Source organism: Leuciscus leuciscus (genome assembly GCF_965113295.1).
Source record: "Leuciscus leuciscus genome assembly, chromosome: 8".
In the NCBI taxonomy this organism is placed as follows: domain Eukaryota; kingdom Metazoa; phylum Chordata; class Actinopteri; order Cypriniformes; family Leuciscidae; genus Leuciscus; species Leuciscus leuciscus.
Window position 1 is genome coordinate 11,298,272 of NC_138732.1, and position 20,111 is coordinate 11,318,382.

The 20,111-nt window shown below is 35.4% G+C and overlaps 1 protein-coding gene across 1 annotated transcript in view; it reads left to right on the forward strand.

Annotated features, from left to right (window-relative positions):
- The first annotated feature begins 11,295 nt into the window (after positions 1-11,295).
- Positions 11,296-20,111, forward strand: part of rxfp1 (relaxin family peptide receptor 1) — a 78,483-nt gene continuing 69,667 nt past the window's right edge. The window contains exons 1-2 of the mRNA XM_082177860.1: positions 11,296-11,621; positions 14,355-14,504. Of these exons, the coding sequence (XP_082033986.1) occupies positions 11,579-11,621; positions 14,355-14,504 (193 nt within the window). The 5' untranslated portion in view covers positions 11,296-11,578. The remainder of the gene's footprint in view (positions 11,622-14,354; positions 14,505-20,111) is intronic.

The following is a 20,111-nucleotide window of genomic DNA, read 5'->3' on the forward strand; positions in this document are numbered from 1 at the left end:
GCCTATATATAATGTTTTAATAATGAAGATTGGTCCATTTTGAAACCTAAACAAGACCTAGTATTTGGTATGGCTGGTGTCATCTCTATTTTCCCCTATGTGCTGTGTGCTTGTGTGCATGTATAAGTTTTACATTGATGTAATTTTCGTCTTCCTGTGAGTGCAACAGGTGAACCCTTTTAAAATTCCATCAGTGTGAACAGAACAAGGTCAAAACGGTCTGTTTTCAGTGTGTGAACCAGTAAGAGCAGGGACTTTGAAGCACTGCTGTTTAATGCAACTAATCAGATTTTCACGTTTTACACCAAAAATGGAAATGGCAGAGAATGTGAAAATTATATAAAGCATGCAGTAATATGATTTTCTCCATTAACAAGCAGGAAGATTTCATTTTGGAGCTCAGATGAATAACTTAGCTTAACTAATGGATTCGACAAAAGCTCCTGAATCTTTTTTACCTTTGCGTGGTTCGCAATGGATGGGTCGTTTGATCATTTAATTCAATGGATATGTCTTGTGATTTTTTAAATGCTTTTTCTCTGTTTATAAGGATATAAAGGTGTACTCCTCAAGCCTTTTTGTGTCTTTTAAGGTAGTCTGCACTGTTTATTTGAGCACGAGGAAATTTCCATTCGAGACAGAGTTGTTAACGTGGGATTAAAAGCCAAACCAGCTCTAAATCCCAAAGGGAACTGCAGTCAATAAAGCAGTCAAAAAATGAACAGTTGAAATAACTAATTCCCAGAGGAGGCAAATTTGTATGACAGTAGCCTATTCTAAAGTGCATAAAGTGATTTTGCAAAACACTTGTTAATGCATCAGATTACAGAAGTAAATGTTTTATGAATGCTGTTGTTAACTAGGGCACTTGAGCTAACTGCATCCTTGGCAACAAACTCTATCATCGGTCATATTTTCCCCCTTAATTGACCAGCTTAATACAATGTACCAATATAGACATACAAAACTGCTTTACATAATCTGGCTCATTTACTTCCCTTCATTTTTCTCAGAAGTCAGTTTATCAGATAACCTGATGGCTGTTAAACCCAGTTGTTTATCATTTGCCTCTCTGATTTCCCAGGCTTTAATTGCAAGGGAATGTCTGATATGTTTTATTAAAGCAACTTCTCTGGCTATTTTTATCTCTATTTCTTTCCACTTCCCATTCCCTCATATTCTGCTTCTAAGGACCATGATTGGATAAGTGATATGCTTACCATTTCTGTCATAGCAGACTTGCTTTGTTTGATGTAAAAGGCTTCTCTTCCTCCTGCCTTGCAATTATTGTCTTGTCCCTTTATTTCTCAAGGACGGCTCATCAAATAGTAATTTTGTCTTTGCAGGGGTTCGTCTTTCAATGGCCATTTTGCAGAATAAATGGAAAAATTCCAATAGGGAGATGGTGATGCTTGAAGCTTAATTTGTATCCTCAGCCACCTGCTGAATTAGTGATATGTCAAAAATTTGGAAAAATATATGCAATGTTCTGTTTTTTTTTTACTTTAAACTTCAGAAAATATGTATTTTATTATATAGGCCTATGGCACTATATTTATATGATCCGCAAATGCTTTGGATAAAAGTGTCAGCTATGTGAATAAATGTAATCTTATGTGTTTTCTCCTGAGAAAGACACTTTATTTTTGATGTAATAAGCATTTTGAAGTCCTTCAGTGGGATGCAATATAGTAGGCTACTAGACACCCATATAAGTGATAAGTGATGTAGCTAAAGAAAGCCATTTATATGAGCACTATTTATTTAGCACATATTTAAGCTAAGCTTTTTTAAAACTCATGACTCACAGCATCCCACCCTGATACCAATATTTTAATGATTCATAAAAAATGAATCATTGGCCAACTCAGATTCCGCTATCGAGATAAAGTCAGGATCATCATTAGGTTAGGATCATACAGTGCTGGGTAGATTACAAATTGTAGGAGTATGTCAGGAGCTGTTTAGATATGCAATGCTGAGAAAACACTTCTTAAAAGTGAAATATTTTCTGTAAATCCAGTGATCAAATCCTGTGTGGGTCTCAGTTTTCAGTGATAGACTCATGACTAGTGGCTGGTTTATGTGTAAATGCACAAACCTGGAAGACCATCTGAACGCATACCTGTATAAGCAGTAGGGTTTAGTAAAAAGGAAAATTACAAGTAACAAAAATATAACAAAGTATGAAACTCACACTGCCATTGTGAGAATAACATGTAATCATATCATCAATAGAAAAGTAACTGTAGTCTGATTAAGAGTATTTTAAAATGTAATATAATCTAATTACAAGTACTTCATTTTTGGAATCTGATTACGTAATCCTTACATGTAATCAGTTACTACCCAGCACTGAGATCATAACACTGTGAGTGTATATTAGCAGCCTTTGTTGTTTGCTTTTGGGATCCGATAGAACGTTTGGACCTGGAAATAGTGGCATGTGACATTAGACTTAATGCAATGATAAATGCTATGATCATCTGCTGCAATGATCATCTAAGCAGAATGTGAGGTGATATTATTTGGGAAATATTTATATTTGTATTTATATTTATATTTATAATGGAAAAGTAGCTTTATTTAAAAAATAATTTTGTCATGAACAGTTTTGTTTGGTTTCCTCTTTGATATAGGTTTTATCCCGTTTCTGGAGCTTGAATCCAACCCATGCTTTCTCGCTTTTGCACTTTCATACCAAAAAGACAAGCGCTGCTACTCCCCAAATGACCTGTATAAAAATAAAAGTGTTCTCATGGATCACAACCCGTTTGAAACATGTCATGACTTTTAAATGCTTTTGATAGTTATTTAAATTCTGGAGCCATCATAGCAAGTGATCGTTTTGTGCATATTAATGTATATGATCTGGTAGCTCTTAAAACAAAGCATTTTATGTGTTTGTATCGACATAGATGAAATCTAAGTCACTGGCATCGCTGTCCTTTTATCATAACACATTTATTTGGATAGCGCTTTTCACTATACGTCGTTTCAAAGCAGCTTTACAGAAAGTCTGTTAATGTCTGTAATGCCGTAAGTAACATTAAGCAGTTTTAGAGCTAAGTAGTTTAATCAGGGGCTGTTAGAGAGTCTTAATGATTTAATCACCTAGTGAACAAGCCATAGGAGAGTAGACTGTGGCAGGGAACCAAAAGCTCCATTTTGCTGTTATCAGGAGACAAAAAAACAGGAGAATTCAGAGACACTTTAGGAGCCAGTTCTTCTCTGGTTAAACAATCTGGACATCATTTTAACTTAAACTTAACAATTAAGTGTCTTAATTGTTAGCTTTGAGATTTGTCTCTGCTTCATTGAGGAGGTGGACATAGATTTTGTGTTAGATTGGACGTGGCAGCAGTTCAGACATTGTGAGGTCAAATGTGCAAGACAGGAGGGTGCGTAGAGTTTCTTCACATTCGAACACAATGTCATCCTGTCAACAAGTGCCTGCAAGAGTGGATTTTTAAGTAGGCTACTCTCTTTCTTTGACTGATGCAAGGGAACAAGTTGAAAGTAAGTGTCAGTTTTCTCCTGGTGACGTCTTTGGTTCTTTGTGGCAAAGTGTGGTTTACAGCTGTGGGATGTGTGTTCTTCAGTTGAGCCTATTTTTAAGTGAAATGTGATCTATCTAATATTTGTGTATTCATTATATAAAAGCAAAAGCTTATTGTTGAAATTATAGCAAAATAGACTATTGTGCCATTTTATTTAAATATTTATGACTTCTCATTTTATCAGCAGTTATGTGCATTTTACAGTTGCATTCATGCTGTTTATTTAATGCTTATTGTATAATTTTTAATGTCTTTTGTGCATTTTACAGTGATTTGTCAACCACAGCTGCCTTTTTTATCCTAATTAACCATTATTTATTTATTAATTTGTATCCATTTTTTAGGTAATGTTCTTTGTCCGCAAAATCAAGTGTTATTATTTACCATTGGTTTTTCAAAATAATTTTCATTCATTAGATTGGCAAGAATTTTTTTTAATGGCAGCCTGTGCAAGGTTGACAAGATGTACAAGATTGCAAATAGACAAGTGCAAGAACCATAAAATATGCCAAAAACCAAAAAAAGATTATTATTATTATTATTATTATTATTTAAATGTTGTTTGTTTTTCCTGACATTTCCCCTCCTTCATTTCTGGATGAGGTAGCATGCAAGTCTTCGTTGTTTTCAATGTGCGTCAACTTAATATTGATTGTTTTGCCATATGATATATTTTGGGTTCTGCTGTGCACCTGCTATTTGTTCTCTCAAAAAGAAAAGGCAAATTTGATCATTTTCTTCCTTTCTTTTTTATGTTTTAATATAGAAATGTTTCACTTTGACATGATATGGATCCATTAGTCAACATTTATCAAAAAGCCTCAGTTAAATGCATCAGTGCTGTAACTCAATAAATTATGAAGAAGTCCAAGGCTGGGTGAGTAATTTTGACAGGCAATTTTTTACGTTATTGTTGAGACCCCCTCAATAAAACTTCTCAGTCTCTCTTGCCTGTTCAAAGAAACACACACAAAAAACCTGGGGAAATATATTGAAAAGTCTTATTTTTAGATGTATTGTGTTTTGAGTGTGATAGGAAAAGATAACAAACCTGCCGTTTGCTCATCTGCTATAGATTTTTGAGAGTACTAATTTCACTAGTTCTCAGTTTGATGAGTTCCAGACAAATTCAAAAGCCACTCTTAATATATTTATCAGCTCTTGTTAAGGAAGTTGTTATATGCTATTAAAGAGAGCATGGTGTATATTCATCTGATTAAACTTGCGTATTGCTAGTGATATATGATGAGTAATATTTGCTTTAAATAAATTCTAATTTGTATCATATGCTAAAAGAGAAATGCAAGCAGCTGAATTGTAGCGTGAGTGTGTGTGAATAGCAAGCCAATCAGTTCTTCTTAATTCTTTCTCTCACATGTTTCTGTCCAGTCCTGTGTCTTTAAAGTGAGTCAGTGTGAAGCATTGAGACAGTGGAGATACAGTACAGGTCTGTTTTCATTCTCCCTCAGCACTCATTGACGCATATCATCGTCACATTTCTCTTTGACCTGCCAATGTCAGCGGTGTCATTCTGGATAATGGGTGAGATTTCTACTTGATCGATCATGTAGAATCCTCAACACCTGTATGTGTGTATCAGAACATAAAGTACATCTATTTCTGTCCAAGCCTTTTGATGGACACATAAAATTTTATCCTAGCAGAATGAAAGTCACATGTTGATTGTACTTTAAAGCTTTTTTCCCCTCTTTTCTTTCCTGCTAGTTTTCCTGATTTACCTCAGCAATGTTGAGCGGTTATTCATTTAAAAACGAAGGGAAAAAAGTTCATTTTGATTGAAGATGACCTTAAGGGTGCGCTGCAGTGGGATGATTGTATATACATCTTTCTCAAAAGGCTATTTTCACAGAGTGACAGTGGGACAGAAGAGCAAGTCCTTGCAAGACAGTAATGTTTCAACAGTTGTACTTCTGAGTTAAGAATGTTTTTGCGTATTAAGAGTAGAACAGAAGATTGGCTTACATTTACATTTACATTTAGTCATTTAGCAGACGCTTTTATCCAAAGCGACTTACAAATTAGGACTAATTTAAGCGAGTCATCATGAAGAGGCAAAAAACAACAACAACACAAGAAGTGCTCAAAATACGAAGTTCAGGTATTATTCAGAGTAGCATAAGCCTGATAAGTGATGTTTCAAAGGGAAAAACATCGTTTTTTTATTATAAATTTTTTTTATGAGGTTAAGTGCTCACGGAAGAGATGGGTTTTTAGCTGTCTTTTGAATGTTGTCAGGGATTCTGCATTCCGGATGAGGGTGGGGAGAGCGTTCCACCAGCATGGAACTGTGAATGAGAATGTTCTTGTCTTGCTTGTCTTGCTTGCTTGCTTGTTCTTGGCTTGCTTGTCTTGACTTATTTCAATTTTAGAATTGCATTGAAACTACTTAAAACTGGCATACTTGGACACACACTCGGGTGTCACACTGTGTTTCACATAACAAAAAATTAAAGGCTAACGTTAAACATTAATTGACTCTAGTTCTAAATGAGTCGTGGCACTCTGCTTAGAAAAGTGATTTATACCTTATACCACCCTTGTGACAACTGCAGGACATTCCAGCATCTGATTTATGAGAAGACATATTGTGTGTATTTGTGTACATTACCGTTCAAAAGATTGGGATCTCTAGAATTTTTTTTAATGTTTTTGATAGAAATATCTTATGCTCACTAAGTCTGAAAATGTATTTAAAAATTATACCTACAGAATTTTAATTCTGTTTCCTTACAGTTTAAATTAGAATTATTGTTCAGTTCAGCAGAAATTGTCAGTTCAGTTCTAGATGTTGCACATAGTGTGTATTCATGCTTGGTTTCATGAATTTGCATTTGCATTTATTTAGCTGGTGCTTTTATCGAAAGCTACTGCATAGACCTGGATCTGACAGTGGATTTATTGAAAACGGTAATAAAGCCTCTTTCAATTACACTAAACAAGCATTATTCACCTCTTGGTCTAATGAAGACTAATGGATCTGATAAAAAAAAAAAACTAGTGAGAAGGGAAAACAGAGAGAAGGTGCAGTCAGACGCAGGGCATGCTGGGAAATCACGTCTGCTGGTGGAAATGTCGGGACAGGTTGGTACAAGGAGGATGTGTTAGTGTCACAGCTTGAGCATCCTCTATTGCTAAACAACCACAGCTAATAGAAAAGAAACTGAAATTATCATTCTCACACAAAAATGTGCCAAAAAAGCAATGATTTGCTTCCTCATAATTGAGTTTTCATTGATGTGTCTAAAAGCAATTGCCTTAAACAGATTTTAATTTCTTCAGCATGCCCAGAAACCACAGCAGTGATGAAGCTCCTTTAGAAATATGCATCCCTCCCTGAGATTAGCTGCCCTGGAAAATCAGCTCTCTGGTTTGCATTTGTGAGAGTTTAAATAGGGTCGGTGTCAAACCGCAATCAGCGGGAGGAGGGGGTTTCTTTATTTCTTTTTCTTTTTTTGGTTTACCTGGAAAAGAGCAATTGAGAGACAAAATAAATGAGGTGTCAGGTTGCCAGAATGGCCACTCTAGATCGATCATCAGGTGCCACTTAAGAGTGTCAATCGCACTCTTAAGAAAAATGGTTCTAAACATTATCATAATAGGGTGCTTCGGCTTTTGCACTGTCAGAAAAAAAAAAGTGCAAAAATCGTGTAACAGCCTCTCACTGAGGCTTTAAAAAAAAAAAGCGTATCTACCGCTAAAAGGTGCATTTTAGTACCTTAGAGTAATAATGTAGGTGCTACCATGAAATTCAAAGATGTCCCTAAAGGAATAGAAAAGAAGATATTTTGAAAAATGTCGGTAACCAAACAGTTGATGGACCCCAATGACTTCCATAGTAGGAAAAAAAAAATACTATGGAAGTCAATGGGGTCCATCAACTGTTTGGTTACAGACATTTTTCAAAATATCTTCTTTTGTGTTCAGCAGAAAAAAGAAATTCATACAGGTTTGAAACAACTTGGGGGGAGTAAATGATGACAGAATTTTCATTTTTGGGTGAACTATCCCTTTAAGGGTACTGCCCCAGTGACAAAAAAGGTACAATATTTGCATTTTTTCTGAGAGTGTAACAATATCAGAACCCTTTTTTCATAATTACATGCAACTAACCCCAAACAACACCCTACCCCTAACACTATAGTAAGTACATGTAGTTAATTATTATTACTCAGTACTTAAATATATATTTACACTGTAACACAGGCACCTTAAAATCAGTTTTTTTAATTTTATATTATGTATTAATATTGAGCATTTTACCTCTTTTATGGGTTAGTTTTTTTGTTGTTGTTTTTTGACAAAGTCTTTTCAAGCAGGTACCTTTATGTTTTATTGATACAGCAAAAGTGCCCAGTGCTCTAACAACAGTTATTAGCTGAATCTAAAAATGATGATTGAATAAGCTACATAGGGAAATAAATGTAATGAAGGCCGATTGGATCACAAGTAGACGAGGGAGACATTTCTTCAGTAGGCCTATTGACATGAAGTAGCATGGCACCTTAGGCAGAAGCCACATGCCGCTGCTTAGTGGCATATCCAGTGGCATGTCCGGTTTTCATTGGCTTGTGCCAGCGGATAGTGGGATGTGCCAATAAAAGTTGTGACATGTTCCAATGGATAGTGGCATGTGTCACTAAAACTTGTGACATATTGTGATGGATTGCATCATGTGTCACTGACAATGTTGCAGAACATGTTGCCGTATGTTGTGGGACCTACAGTAGTGACTGACAGATGAGTTGAGCAGCTATACAGACATAATTGTGACAAAAAAAAATCCTAAATAAATAGCCTAATTTAGTTTTTTTATATATATATATATATATATATATATATATATATATATATATATATATATATATATATATATATATATATATATATATATAAATAAATTAAACTTATTTACAAATCGGAAATATTTTTCAAACTTGTAATCAGTTTATGGCACATCTGTATTTGTGTGGCATGGATGTGCCACTGAATGTTATGTAATACAAGTGCTACATATATGTTGTTGATCATGCAAATTGCCCATTCCAAAATACACACGGATTAAATATATCATGGGTCACTATGAATACCGCATTAACAGTTGCATCCATCACTGTAAACCTTTATTTTTGCATGATGATGTGTGCATGCCGGTAGGTGTATAAGTAAGTGTAACATTGGCCAGCGCAAGATAAACCAAAACTTACAACAGTTGAGGAAGATCCACAGGTGGTGTATTTGTAGTCTGATATTGATCTAATGTAGATAGGCATAATGTAATATGTGGTTAGTTGTTTTCATTTATATGGCTTTAATATTTCACAATTCATTTTATGTAATTATGTATTGAGAAATAAAACTTTTTTTTTTTTTTTTGATAAGTGTGAACATGCAGTCTTTCTGGAGATGCCTGTATGTTTTGTTAAAGTATTTGACTTTCTGTAGGAACATTATAGACAGTTTAATATATGTATCTACAGACCTACATTACTCTTCATTGTGAAGAGTCAAGGTCCAGCACACTTCTGAATGGTTTTTACCAGTTTTCATAATGCATTTTGGAATGGTATAGGTGTCACTTTATAATGGTTTGTGGCATTTTCTCTAATGCTATGTTTTATTTATAATTAGGCTATATGAAATACCTGATTGGCAAGTGTCAAACTTATGATGGCATATACCCCTGATGGTTATACTTATGCTGCTTTAATTAGAACGTTACATTTTTTTAGTTGTGGCAACCAATCTAAATATCTTTTAATATTCCAAACGACACAACTGAACTGTCAATGCAAACAGAAAAAAATGTCAGTGGCACATGCCACTGTCAAAGACCTTTCCACTATCCATTGGCACATGCCAATTACAACCGTATGTGCCTCTAAGTCTAAGCATAGCCGAAGTGCATGTTAGAAATCAGGAATGGTGAGAGAACATTGTGCTAAGTATGTTTTTCATCTTCACACCAAACCTGTCTTCCTCAGCCGACAAAGTTTAAATCCCGTCTGGCCAGAGCACTTCCCATAATGTTTACTCAGGTCAGATTAGGCAGAGAGTAGTTCGATCTTTTAGTTGCACTTTTGAGTTTAGTCACTTGTGTGTCTTTTCCATTTAAGTAAAAGCAATTAAGTTGATTGAAGGCTAAAAGTAGCCAATTGTGAATGGGCATGTGAGCCCTTCACAATGTTGAAAGGAAAAAGTGCTAAAAAGTCATGATGCTATAGCTTTAATGTTTTTTTTTTGTGTGTGTGTGTGTGTTTGACAGTATACAATAATTGAAAACTCTAACAATATGGATCACAAATTCATCACCTCTGTTTCTTAGTTGAGAATATAGTATACTCAACTGAACAGAGCAGCTCACACTTGTTATCTGTTAAAAAACTGAAAAAAGTCATGATAGGAAAACAATTTGAAAAGTTAAAAATTTTAGACACTTTAAGAATGATATTAAGAACCTGTTGAGAGTGCGTTTGTGTAGTTGGATGGTTGAGCTATCAGTAAAGAGGTGGTTTTGAAAGAATGTTTTGTGCCTCCACAACACGAAGAACCTAACATAAAATGTTTCTTCAAAATGATATGGTTCTAAAAAGAACTGTTACTATAACCTTTAAAGAACCATTTTTTTTTTTGTGTGTGTACACTAGTTCCCAATGAACAAGCAGCTGTTTGCTAAATGATAAACACAAATGTAAGCAAAAATGATATTTTAATTCTTGACTGTGTACACAAGAGCTATCAGCTGCTATAATGAGAAGGCTGTGTCACTCAGAGTATCTGGGTCATGAGGGAGAGGGAAGTTATAGAGAGCTCCCTGTAAACTTATTCAGGCTGTTGACTGTAAATTGGCTATTGATTCAGAATTTTCTCTGCTTGCAGCTCTAGGTGTGTGTAGCAAAACTCTGGGGAAATGGAGGAAGAGATCAGGGTTGCCAGGTCACAAAAAAAAAAAAAAAAGCCCAAAGGCCAGTGCCCGCGGGTTGTTTACAACCCTAAATACCTCTAGAACATGGACTTAGGGCTCACTTGGATATTTTAATTTAAATTTTATTTCATATTCTTCTGATTTGTCAAGATTTTACAGACCCAGGGAACCCCAAGTTTGATCTTTTTCATAGCATTAATTAGCATTATTATATTATGTTCCACATTACGGGAAAGGCTTTCCACTGTGGCTTTAATACAGTCCTCTTTGATCACCATGTCTGGCATGAACATGGGAAAGTATTCTCACTGAGCTGGTGACCCAGAACTGGGCCTGACTGTGTGAAGGTCAAATTCTGGCTGTTGCACAAGGACAAGCTGCCACAATGTTTCTTCAGACAGGGTGTAATGCCATTCTGCCATTCATGATAGAAAGTCATGTAGATGTGGGTGAACTGGGCAGTGCTTACAGGGCAGAGACGGTGTGGTGAGTCATGAAGATTGTCCTGCTGAAAGGTCGTCTAGACATTTTGAGAGCAACATGAAGGAGGGGCACAAATCCTGTCGTTTAAATAAAAAAATAAAAATAAAAACTGGCACCTGTGGTTGACAGATTAATTGTGTAAAAAAATACATTAAAAGTGTAAACATTACAATATTTTACAATTTAAAACTATATATATATATATATAAAATAATTTGAACATTGAACATAGAACATTTTAGAACACATAGAACACAGATCAGCATCACACTCCCTACATGAGTTTTTCAATTTGAAGTAAAGCGATAGTTCATTGCAAAGTCCCTCCCCCAGGTGTCTGTTCGTTGTGCATAATGTGCGCGCGCTCTCTGCACTCCGTACTCAGACCGCGCGCGCACAGGAGTGCACTGAGCATCTCGCCGGAACAGTCGGACCTGTCCAAATCGTGCAATTCGCACACAACTTTCTTTTTCTTAGTTAGAGGAGGCTGGAAACAAGGAAGTGCACAACTCTCTTTTTTGTATCAGTCAGGGGAACATAGAGGGTTTTAACTGTTGTCGGATATCATATCACATCGTCAGTCACCATTGCCATGCAAGTTCACATCGCCAGCCTCTTGATGTGTGGAGTGTCGGGTGAGTTATTGTGCTTTACCTGGTGTTTTCCTCATTCATTCTAATAGAGAAAGCAGCATGATGCTTAACACTCAAATCAACTTTCACTATTAACAGTTTATCATTTAACGTTACTTAATTTCAATTTCAAAAATAGTTTTAAAACAAGTTCTTTTGTTTTTTTGCCCCTTGTGGAAACTGATGCATTATTCCGTTGCTTTTGGTACATTGCCGGTAAATTGATTAATTTTATTTTACTGTTACCCTTTCGGCCACGTGCGAATAACTCCGTAACATTGTAGTTATTTTCTTCGTGCATTCGTTTGAGGTTCTTCTTGGAGCCTTAGAGACGTTTTGTTCGTTTTATCTTGAAGACATATTGAACAAAACACTAAGGACTTTGTGATATGTAAATCTCTAAAAAATTAAGTGATTAGAAGAGGACTTGTTTTGTCAATCTACCCTCCGATATGGGCAATAGCCTAATCAAGTCGCTGTTGCTATGGTTACCTCCTCAAGCAAAGGCGATTTGCGAATGTATATTTAGCGCGTGTCTAACTTGACTTGTAATCTAACTTTTGTGTTGTCAAAAAATCGTTTAAACGTTGCTGAAACAATAAAAATTAGACCTTTATGACATTTTTTTTTTCATTTTTAATGCATCCACCTACTTGATATCGTTATAATTGAATTGGCTTAATTCGCACATGCTTTCCAGTATTCAGTTATTAAAATAAGTTTATGAAGGAGGATGAACGATGTACGCTATAATATTGCTCTCGCTATAATATTGCTATCGCCTACACTCGTATATTTAAATGCATTTTAAGGAACAGAAAATGGCAAATCCTGCCTACATAGGTTACTGTAGGCTACATCTTATTTGGCTGCATGTGACAAAATTCTGCAAATGAATTGAATGCACCTGTGATGTCCCAAAATTCTGTCTAGTTAGGCAGCTTAATGGGTTTTGAAACACACCCCATGTTTTCCTTTCATGTACACACTTGTTTGCACAAATGTTATGCATTTTTTGTGTGTGAGTATAGTCTGTGAGTAGGTCAGATGTTGCCTTCATTGAGGGGACCAGCCAACGGTCACCACAAGGAAACCAGCTGAATAAACACTAAACAATGTTTTAATTAAAATCTAAAAATGCAAAAAAAGTTAAGTTTAAGGGTTAGGGGAAATATCATGAATTCAGTATAAACAATAGAAGTCAATAGAAAGTCCCACTGTGGTATAAAATAAAATAAAATGTGTATGTGTATTTGAATACCTATTTGTGATCTATGATTTGTATAATAATAATAATAATAATTTTTTTGTCTTATGTTCGCCAATTTGTATTTATGATGTGAGATTTAAAAGCACTCAAAAACAGATAAACTCCATTTTCTTGATCCAAGCACAACAATACAGCTGCAACGAAAGTCAAGTCCTCAAAGAAATGTATTCATGGATTTTTACTGCCTAAAAAAGAAAAGTTAATATAAAACTGGAGCAGGACGTGCATTTGTGTGGTTTGCAAATAGAACTGATGTTATGAGAAGCAGTGCATTATGGCAGTATTGATTTATTGGTTTAACTAGAAACCCAACACAGAATATCTCAATGGAAAATTTCATGATATCAGGCCACTCAAACAAAATAGAGTTTTAGCTTTCAAAACGATGTTATTTGTTGAAAGTATCTTAATTAGGATTTGATTAAGTTATGTTAATTGTTATTATTTAGGTTATTTGCAGTAACATTTATTTTCTCACTTACCTCAGCTCTGAAACATTTATAGAGCTCTTCACAAACAATCTTGGCTATACATACAGTAGGCATCCATTCATAAGTATAATAGTTCTTAATTGTTTTTGCAATATTAATGCAATATTAATAATCATCCATTATGCTGAAAGTGTTGTGTATTTTCTATAAACTTTTCACAGTCTTTATCAATAAGATGCTGAAGTATATATAAATTCTGTCTGTTGAATAAATTCATGTGCTTTACTCACATTCAAAATGAAAGAAAGAAAGAAAAAAAGCTACTGCGTGATAAATAGCCCTGCACGGTCTGCCTCCAAGCTTTTGCTACGCTACAGCAATTCTTCACGTTGATACACATCTATTTCTTCTGTTGGGATGTTTATTCATATATCTATAGGTTGCTTTGAGAATGACTTGCAGTAATCTGAGTCATACATAAAGGTTGAAACACTGAGTGAAGAATAAGAATGAAACCTTTCTTAGATTTTTGTCAATCATGAGAAAAGTAGTGCTGAAGCTTTGTGATGTTAATTATTTAAAGTGGGTATATTTTAATATTGAAGTATCCTACTGTTTGATGTACAGTACATATATTAATGTATGTGTAATTTAGATTTTGTTGTAACTTTCTTTAACAATCTTGGGTGACTAGTTGTACTTGTACTTGTACTAGTTGTCAAAATTGTGTTTAACCTACAGAACCTTTCAACTAAATCTTTAATTTTTATTACATACTGCCATTATTTATCTTTGAAAACATGTTATATCATGTTAAAGCAGGAAAAGGTGACATTTTAGGTTGACATGTTTGAACATATTTGAAATTGAAATTAGTAATTAAATACTAATAGTTAAAATTCAAATTAGAAATACTTTAATATTTGTAAAAAAGACATTACACCTCATAGCGTAAGAAAGACAAATACAACAGTGTAACCTGAGACTGAATATTCTCAATTTCTCTCTTCCCCTTTGTATTTGTCTCCTCTGAAGTGGTGCTGACCATGTTTAATGTATCAGAGGATCCGGCTCACTGCCCGCTTGGCTACTTCCCCTGTGGAAACCTCAGTACCTGTCTTCCTCAGCTACTACACTGCAATGGTGTGGATGACTGTGGAAATCAGGCAGACGAGGAGAACTGTGGTTAGTTCAGATTAATTACTGTCTGTCTCTTGTCATTTACTTTGTGTGCTATTCTTCACCTTTTTTTAAATTTTATTTTACATTGTACTATAAGCCAGTGGTATTGAGCTTACAACACCAATATTTACGCTACATTGTACAGATTTTTATTGCCACACATCGTTACTCCAGCTGGTGGTTTCTTTCAAAAACACTGATTCATTCAGAAAGATTAGTCATTGAATCATTGCAAGCGAGTCATTCAAAAATGTTGATTCATTCATGAACGAAACAAGTGAATGAAACGCATTGAGAAAGGGAAAAAAAATATATTAGTATTAGTATTAGGTCTTTCTAGTATATGGGTTGATTTTTGTATCTTCTATCCTTCTTTTTTGCATCTTGTCTTTGATTCTTGTGCTATTCTGACTATTTCTCCTCCCCTCTCTCTGTTCTTCATTCTATGTCAGGTGCAACCATGTGCCAGTTGAGTTTGCTTTCATTGCTGGATGCTGACTATAATACACAATCAGTCAAATTAAAACAAAGATTTCTGAAATTTTCATCTGCACAAATTGTCATATTTGATTTATTATCTCATCCATCTCCCTGAATAATGGCAAGCCTATCAGTTAAACAAATCATGGTTTATCAAGCCCTAATTCAGTTTTTTCCCTGCATGATTATCCTCTAATAGTCCTCAAAGTTATCTGTTGAGAAAGTACTGATGAAGAAACGACTAAGTTGTAATTGTCCTCCCACCTTAAAATCAAATAGCATTGCTTGACTTGTTAACAATTACCTGCTGATCATTTCTTTTTTTACAAGAGAAAACCCACAGTGCTGTTTTGCTTGTGAAGAGACACTGCAAATTTCCCATTGATTCCTCTGTGATCATTTGCTCCAGCAATGTCACAACATGTTATAATGGCCCTTGATGTTATCTAGGCAGTTTTGATAATGTCATACTTGTCAGAAATAGAGCATGCCCAGCTGTTTGGCAACTGTCTCACAGCATCTGTCACAGCGACTGTATCAAACTCAATCTTAAGTGTCAACATTTGGCCCCTACAGCAGTGGGCACCATGTTTAACCTTGTCTTACTCGCTTTCGCGGCCTTTGTACGATGGAGAACAGGGGGAGATTAAAAGGCCTTGCATCGGCACCAGACTGTAAAAGGTCAGGGCGAAGGGAAATGTCACATTGTACATAATATCTTAAGACATTTACTTATCCCTGTGTGTTGAGTCGAGCAGAACAGGATAGACAGGAAGTGAGAAATCCTCTAATGCTTTTCCAAATCCCTGAGATTGGTATTCCGAGTGTTTGAGATTCCACTCCCACCTTTCTTATCACATTCACATTGTCGTAACTGAGTTATCAAAGCTTTTTCAGGGCCAGAAAGGTCACTGACGGATATCTCTGTAAACTGTAGGAATGAATTATCCAGACTTAGCACCTGGCGTGCATAGAGATGCTTTCTCCCGCTGTTCTTCGAAAAGTTGGATATCGATGAAAGGCCAAGTGATAAACTGTACTTGAGCTCAAATAGTCAAGAAGGAGAAAGAGAAGAAATAGTACCTTTTAGATCTTATAGATAATGCAGTTTTGTATAAACAATTGAATATAAAACGAAAGCGGGATGCGGGCCCACCCACAGTCAATCTCATTCTGTCTCTCTCTCATCTGCTCTCTCATGAGGATGAAAGACACATTTTGACTGGGTGACGCCACATAGAAAGCCATTTTTCATTTTTGCCATGAACGCTTTGAACCTCAAGAGCTTTGTCAGATTGCAAAATTCAAGTCCCTCAAGAGAAGAGTATTCATCTGTGGGCTCATATACATTTTGTCATCACTAATGGTGTGTAGCTTTGATTTAGCATCGGGTTAATCTTAGAAACTGAAGATAGATTGCTGCACCACAGACAATCATCCACTATGGCTGTGGTTTAGTCTATTCAAAATAATATTTTGTCTCCGCGTCAGCTTTTTTCCTACTTTGTGGATTTTCTTCTTCTAGAATACTTAATTCCTGTATCTTTTGTGAGTTGTTTCAACAGTGGTTAGAATTGGATTGTTTTGTTAGCTGAGATTCAGATTCAGATTGGGACTGTCATTTGGAGGTTGGATTCTCTCTCAGTAATCCAGGGAATCTAAAATATCTCAACTGGCTTTCTTCTTATAATGAGTTTTGCAATACCAAATAAACAAAGCATTACATTAATCTTGTCAACCAACAAATTGCTATGTCATCCCACATGTTTATTAGGCCAAAAGTACCTTCAGAAAGTTATGGTGTATTTTATACTTGTAACGTATTTGCTTATGAGTTTTGCAATACTAGTTTAATACTATCTCAGAGAACAATTTTAATGCTCAAAGATTTCGCTTTCATACAGTATGAGAAATAATGTAGTTAATGTAGTTCTTAGTTGTATATGTTTAATTTAAGTGTCAGCTTTGTCTCAGACACTTGGCAGTCCAAATTATGGTAAAGGTATAAACCTATACAGCGAGTTTAAATTGTGCAGCTCAGGTAATTTGGTCTTGTATGGAAGTAGAATAATGTCAAATATTTTTGAAATAAAAAGCCTGTTGAATTGCACTACTTGAAAAAAAATAGGCATTGCATTAACCATGCTTGCATTTTAATGCATTGTATTTTTAGTGCTGACATTTTTATGGGCTGAAATTCAACATGGTTGAATATTTAAGCTGTGAATATGTCAATTAAAAACATTTCAAACACCTTTTCATTATTAAAAATTCAATAATCCATATTCACCTTTCATATTTCACTTCCAAAATATTCAAACTGTTTAAAAATACAACCAATAATATTCAACAGGCAATTTTCGGTCCATTTTATTTCGCTTTGCAAATTCGCTTCCACAAATTCAGTGGTTCAAATTCGACAGTAAATTCAACATTGACGTCCAGGAACTGCAGGAAAAGCAGTAGATTGCCGAGCATACTCTCCATCTGCTGTTAGTCGACCTCACCATCAGATGGTGCAAAAGCGCTTGTTGTTGACGAAGACATTCATTCATAAAATGAAAATGATTATCTGTGTCAGTATATGCGGAAAAGATGATAAACACACAAAAGCTGTGTTTATGTTTCATTCAATAACTTCATTGTTACTTTCCCTGTGTATTCTACATGTCATCAGCTTTCTCTACCATGAACAGGATTATAATCGGTTTCCCTCAATACCTCATACTCAAGGATTTCCCTTCCGTTGATAGTGATATGAAAGACCAATCTTGCACCTTATTAGGGAAGCAGGCTGTAGGCTATTATATAGGCTACAGGCAAGAAGATGGACTCAGAATATGAACTTAACGCGCAAAGTTTCATGCTGAGCGTTTCGTGATTTACTGGCATAAAATCAACACATACATATATATATATATATATATATATATATATATATATATATATATATAGTATGCATACGTGTATTCCATTAGCTTAAACTGTCACAGCACTTGCATATTGTCCTCCGATTGTTAGTTTAACTGTAAATCGCTTTGGATAAAAGCGTCTGCTAAATGACTAAATGTAAAATTGGCTTGACATTGGACATTAGCACATTTAGGGACCGTCTCTAAAGTTGCATACAACATTGGCATACACGTTTCTAACTTCAATAGCAAACTTACATTTATTTGAATAAATATCAAAAATCCAAAGGGTGCGCAGTATGCCTGACACTAAATGAACACTTTACATTTGGTTTTATGACTGTAAGTCGTTCTATTCAAATGCTATCGGAGTTAGAAACGTGTATACCAAAGTCGTATACACTTTAGAGACGGTCCCTAAATGTGCGAATGTCCAACATCAATCCATCTGTATGCCAATCTATCACTGGGAAACGCTCAGCATTAAGCTTTACGCGTTATTCTGATTCCATCTGTTTGCCTGCGAGTTTGGTCTTTTACATCACTGTAGTCCATTAAGCTACGTTAAGCGTTGTATATGTCCAGCAGAGGAATCTTGAAGTATTGAGGGAAACCCTAATAGCCTGCATGCAGCACATCGCCACAATATAAAGTTAAGGCAACTAAACAACCAAGAGAAATATATGTCAACCTCAAAAATGTAACATTGGATCTGTACATCCGCATCGGGGAATAACATTATAATCTCGTTCACGGTAGAGAAAGATGCATGTAGGCTACACAGGAAAAGTAACCGTGAAGACACTGAATTTAACATAAAACATCCGTCATAATAATCACAAATACACTTACATTGCTGTAAATGAGTTTTATGAATGAATGACTTGTTCTAACTGTTCCTGGTCTTCAACACGCGCTTTTGCACCATCTGCTGGTGAGGTCGACTAACAGCAGATGGAGAGTATGCTCGGCAATCTACTGCTTTTCCTGCAGTTCCTGGACGTCAATGTTGAATTTACTGTCGAATTTGAACCACTGAATTTGTGGAAGCGAATTTGCAAAGCGAAATAAAATGGACCGAAAATTGCCTGTTGAATATTATTGGTTGTATTTTTAAACAGTTTTAATATTTTGGAAGTGAAATATGAAAGGTGAATATGGATTATTGAATTTTTAATAATGAAAAGGTGTTTGAATTTTTTTAAATTGAAATATTCACAGCTTAAATATTCAACCATGTTGAATTTCAGCCCATAAAAATGTAAGCACTAAAAATGCAATGCATTAAAATGCAAGCATGGTTAATGCAATGCCTATTTTTTTTCAAGTAGTGCAATTCAACAGGCTTTTTATTTCAAAAACATTTGACATTATTTTACTTCCATAGTCTTGGAAATATTTGCTGATAAATGTTTGAGCTCATATTGAAATTCCTGACTTTTCATTTCAGATTGGGAAATCTGAGCACAGTTTGAGACATTGCTGAGAGTCTTTTTCCCAGAAGAGCTTTCTTATTACAAGAGACAATTGATATATTAAAGGTCCCATATTGTCACAACTGAAATTTCCTTGCTTTTTTCATGATAACAGAGGTCTAGGGGCAATGTAACTACCATATAAGTTACAAAACAGTCCATCCACAGACAAATGCACACAGCCTGCATAAAGTAGCTGTGCCTTTTCACGAGCCGTTGTGACTTCCGTAAAAATGTTACGTCAGAACTACTCAGTCACCACCTTCAGTCACCACCCCGAGCACTGCCCAGCATCATTGCACAGGCTTCCGAACAACATTAATATAAGAGAACAGTGGCTAATGTTTATTTATTCAGAAATACCACAGCAATTTAGTTCGACCTTAACCGTATGTTCTGCACATTTCACAAGTGATTGCTTCGTCAATCAGGCACAGTTAAATACCATTTTTTCAAAGAAGCTAACGTTACTCATCAAAGATGCTGCAGTCCCTACATTGTTGGGTCCGACCTCAAATTCGCAACCCATAAATAAACTTCTAACACATTTTATGTTACATTATGGAGCCAGCATAATCTGAAAGTTTGCAAACGGATATGCAACGCTAACTTGTTGCTAAGTTGATGGTGGCGTGTTGTTTTGTACAGTCTATGGTAGGGCTGCACAATATATCAAAAATTGATCATTATCGCGATAATAGTATATGCGATATCCGTATCGCAGAGAGGTGCGATAAACTGCA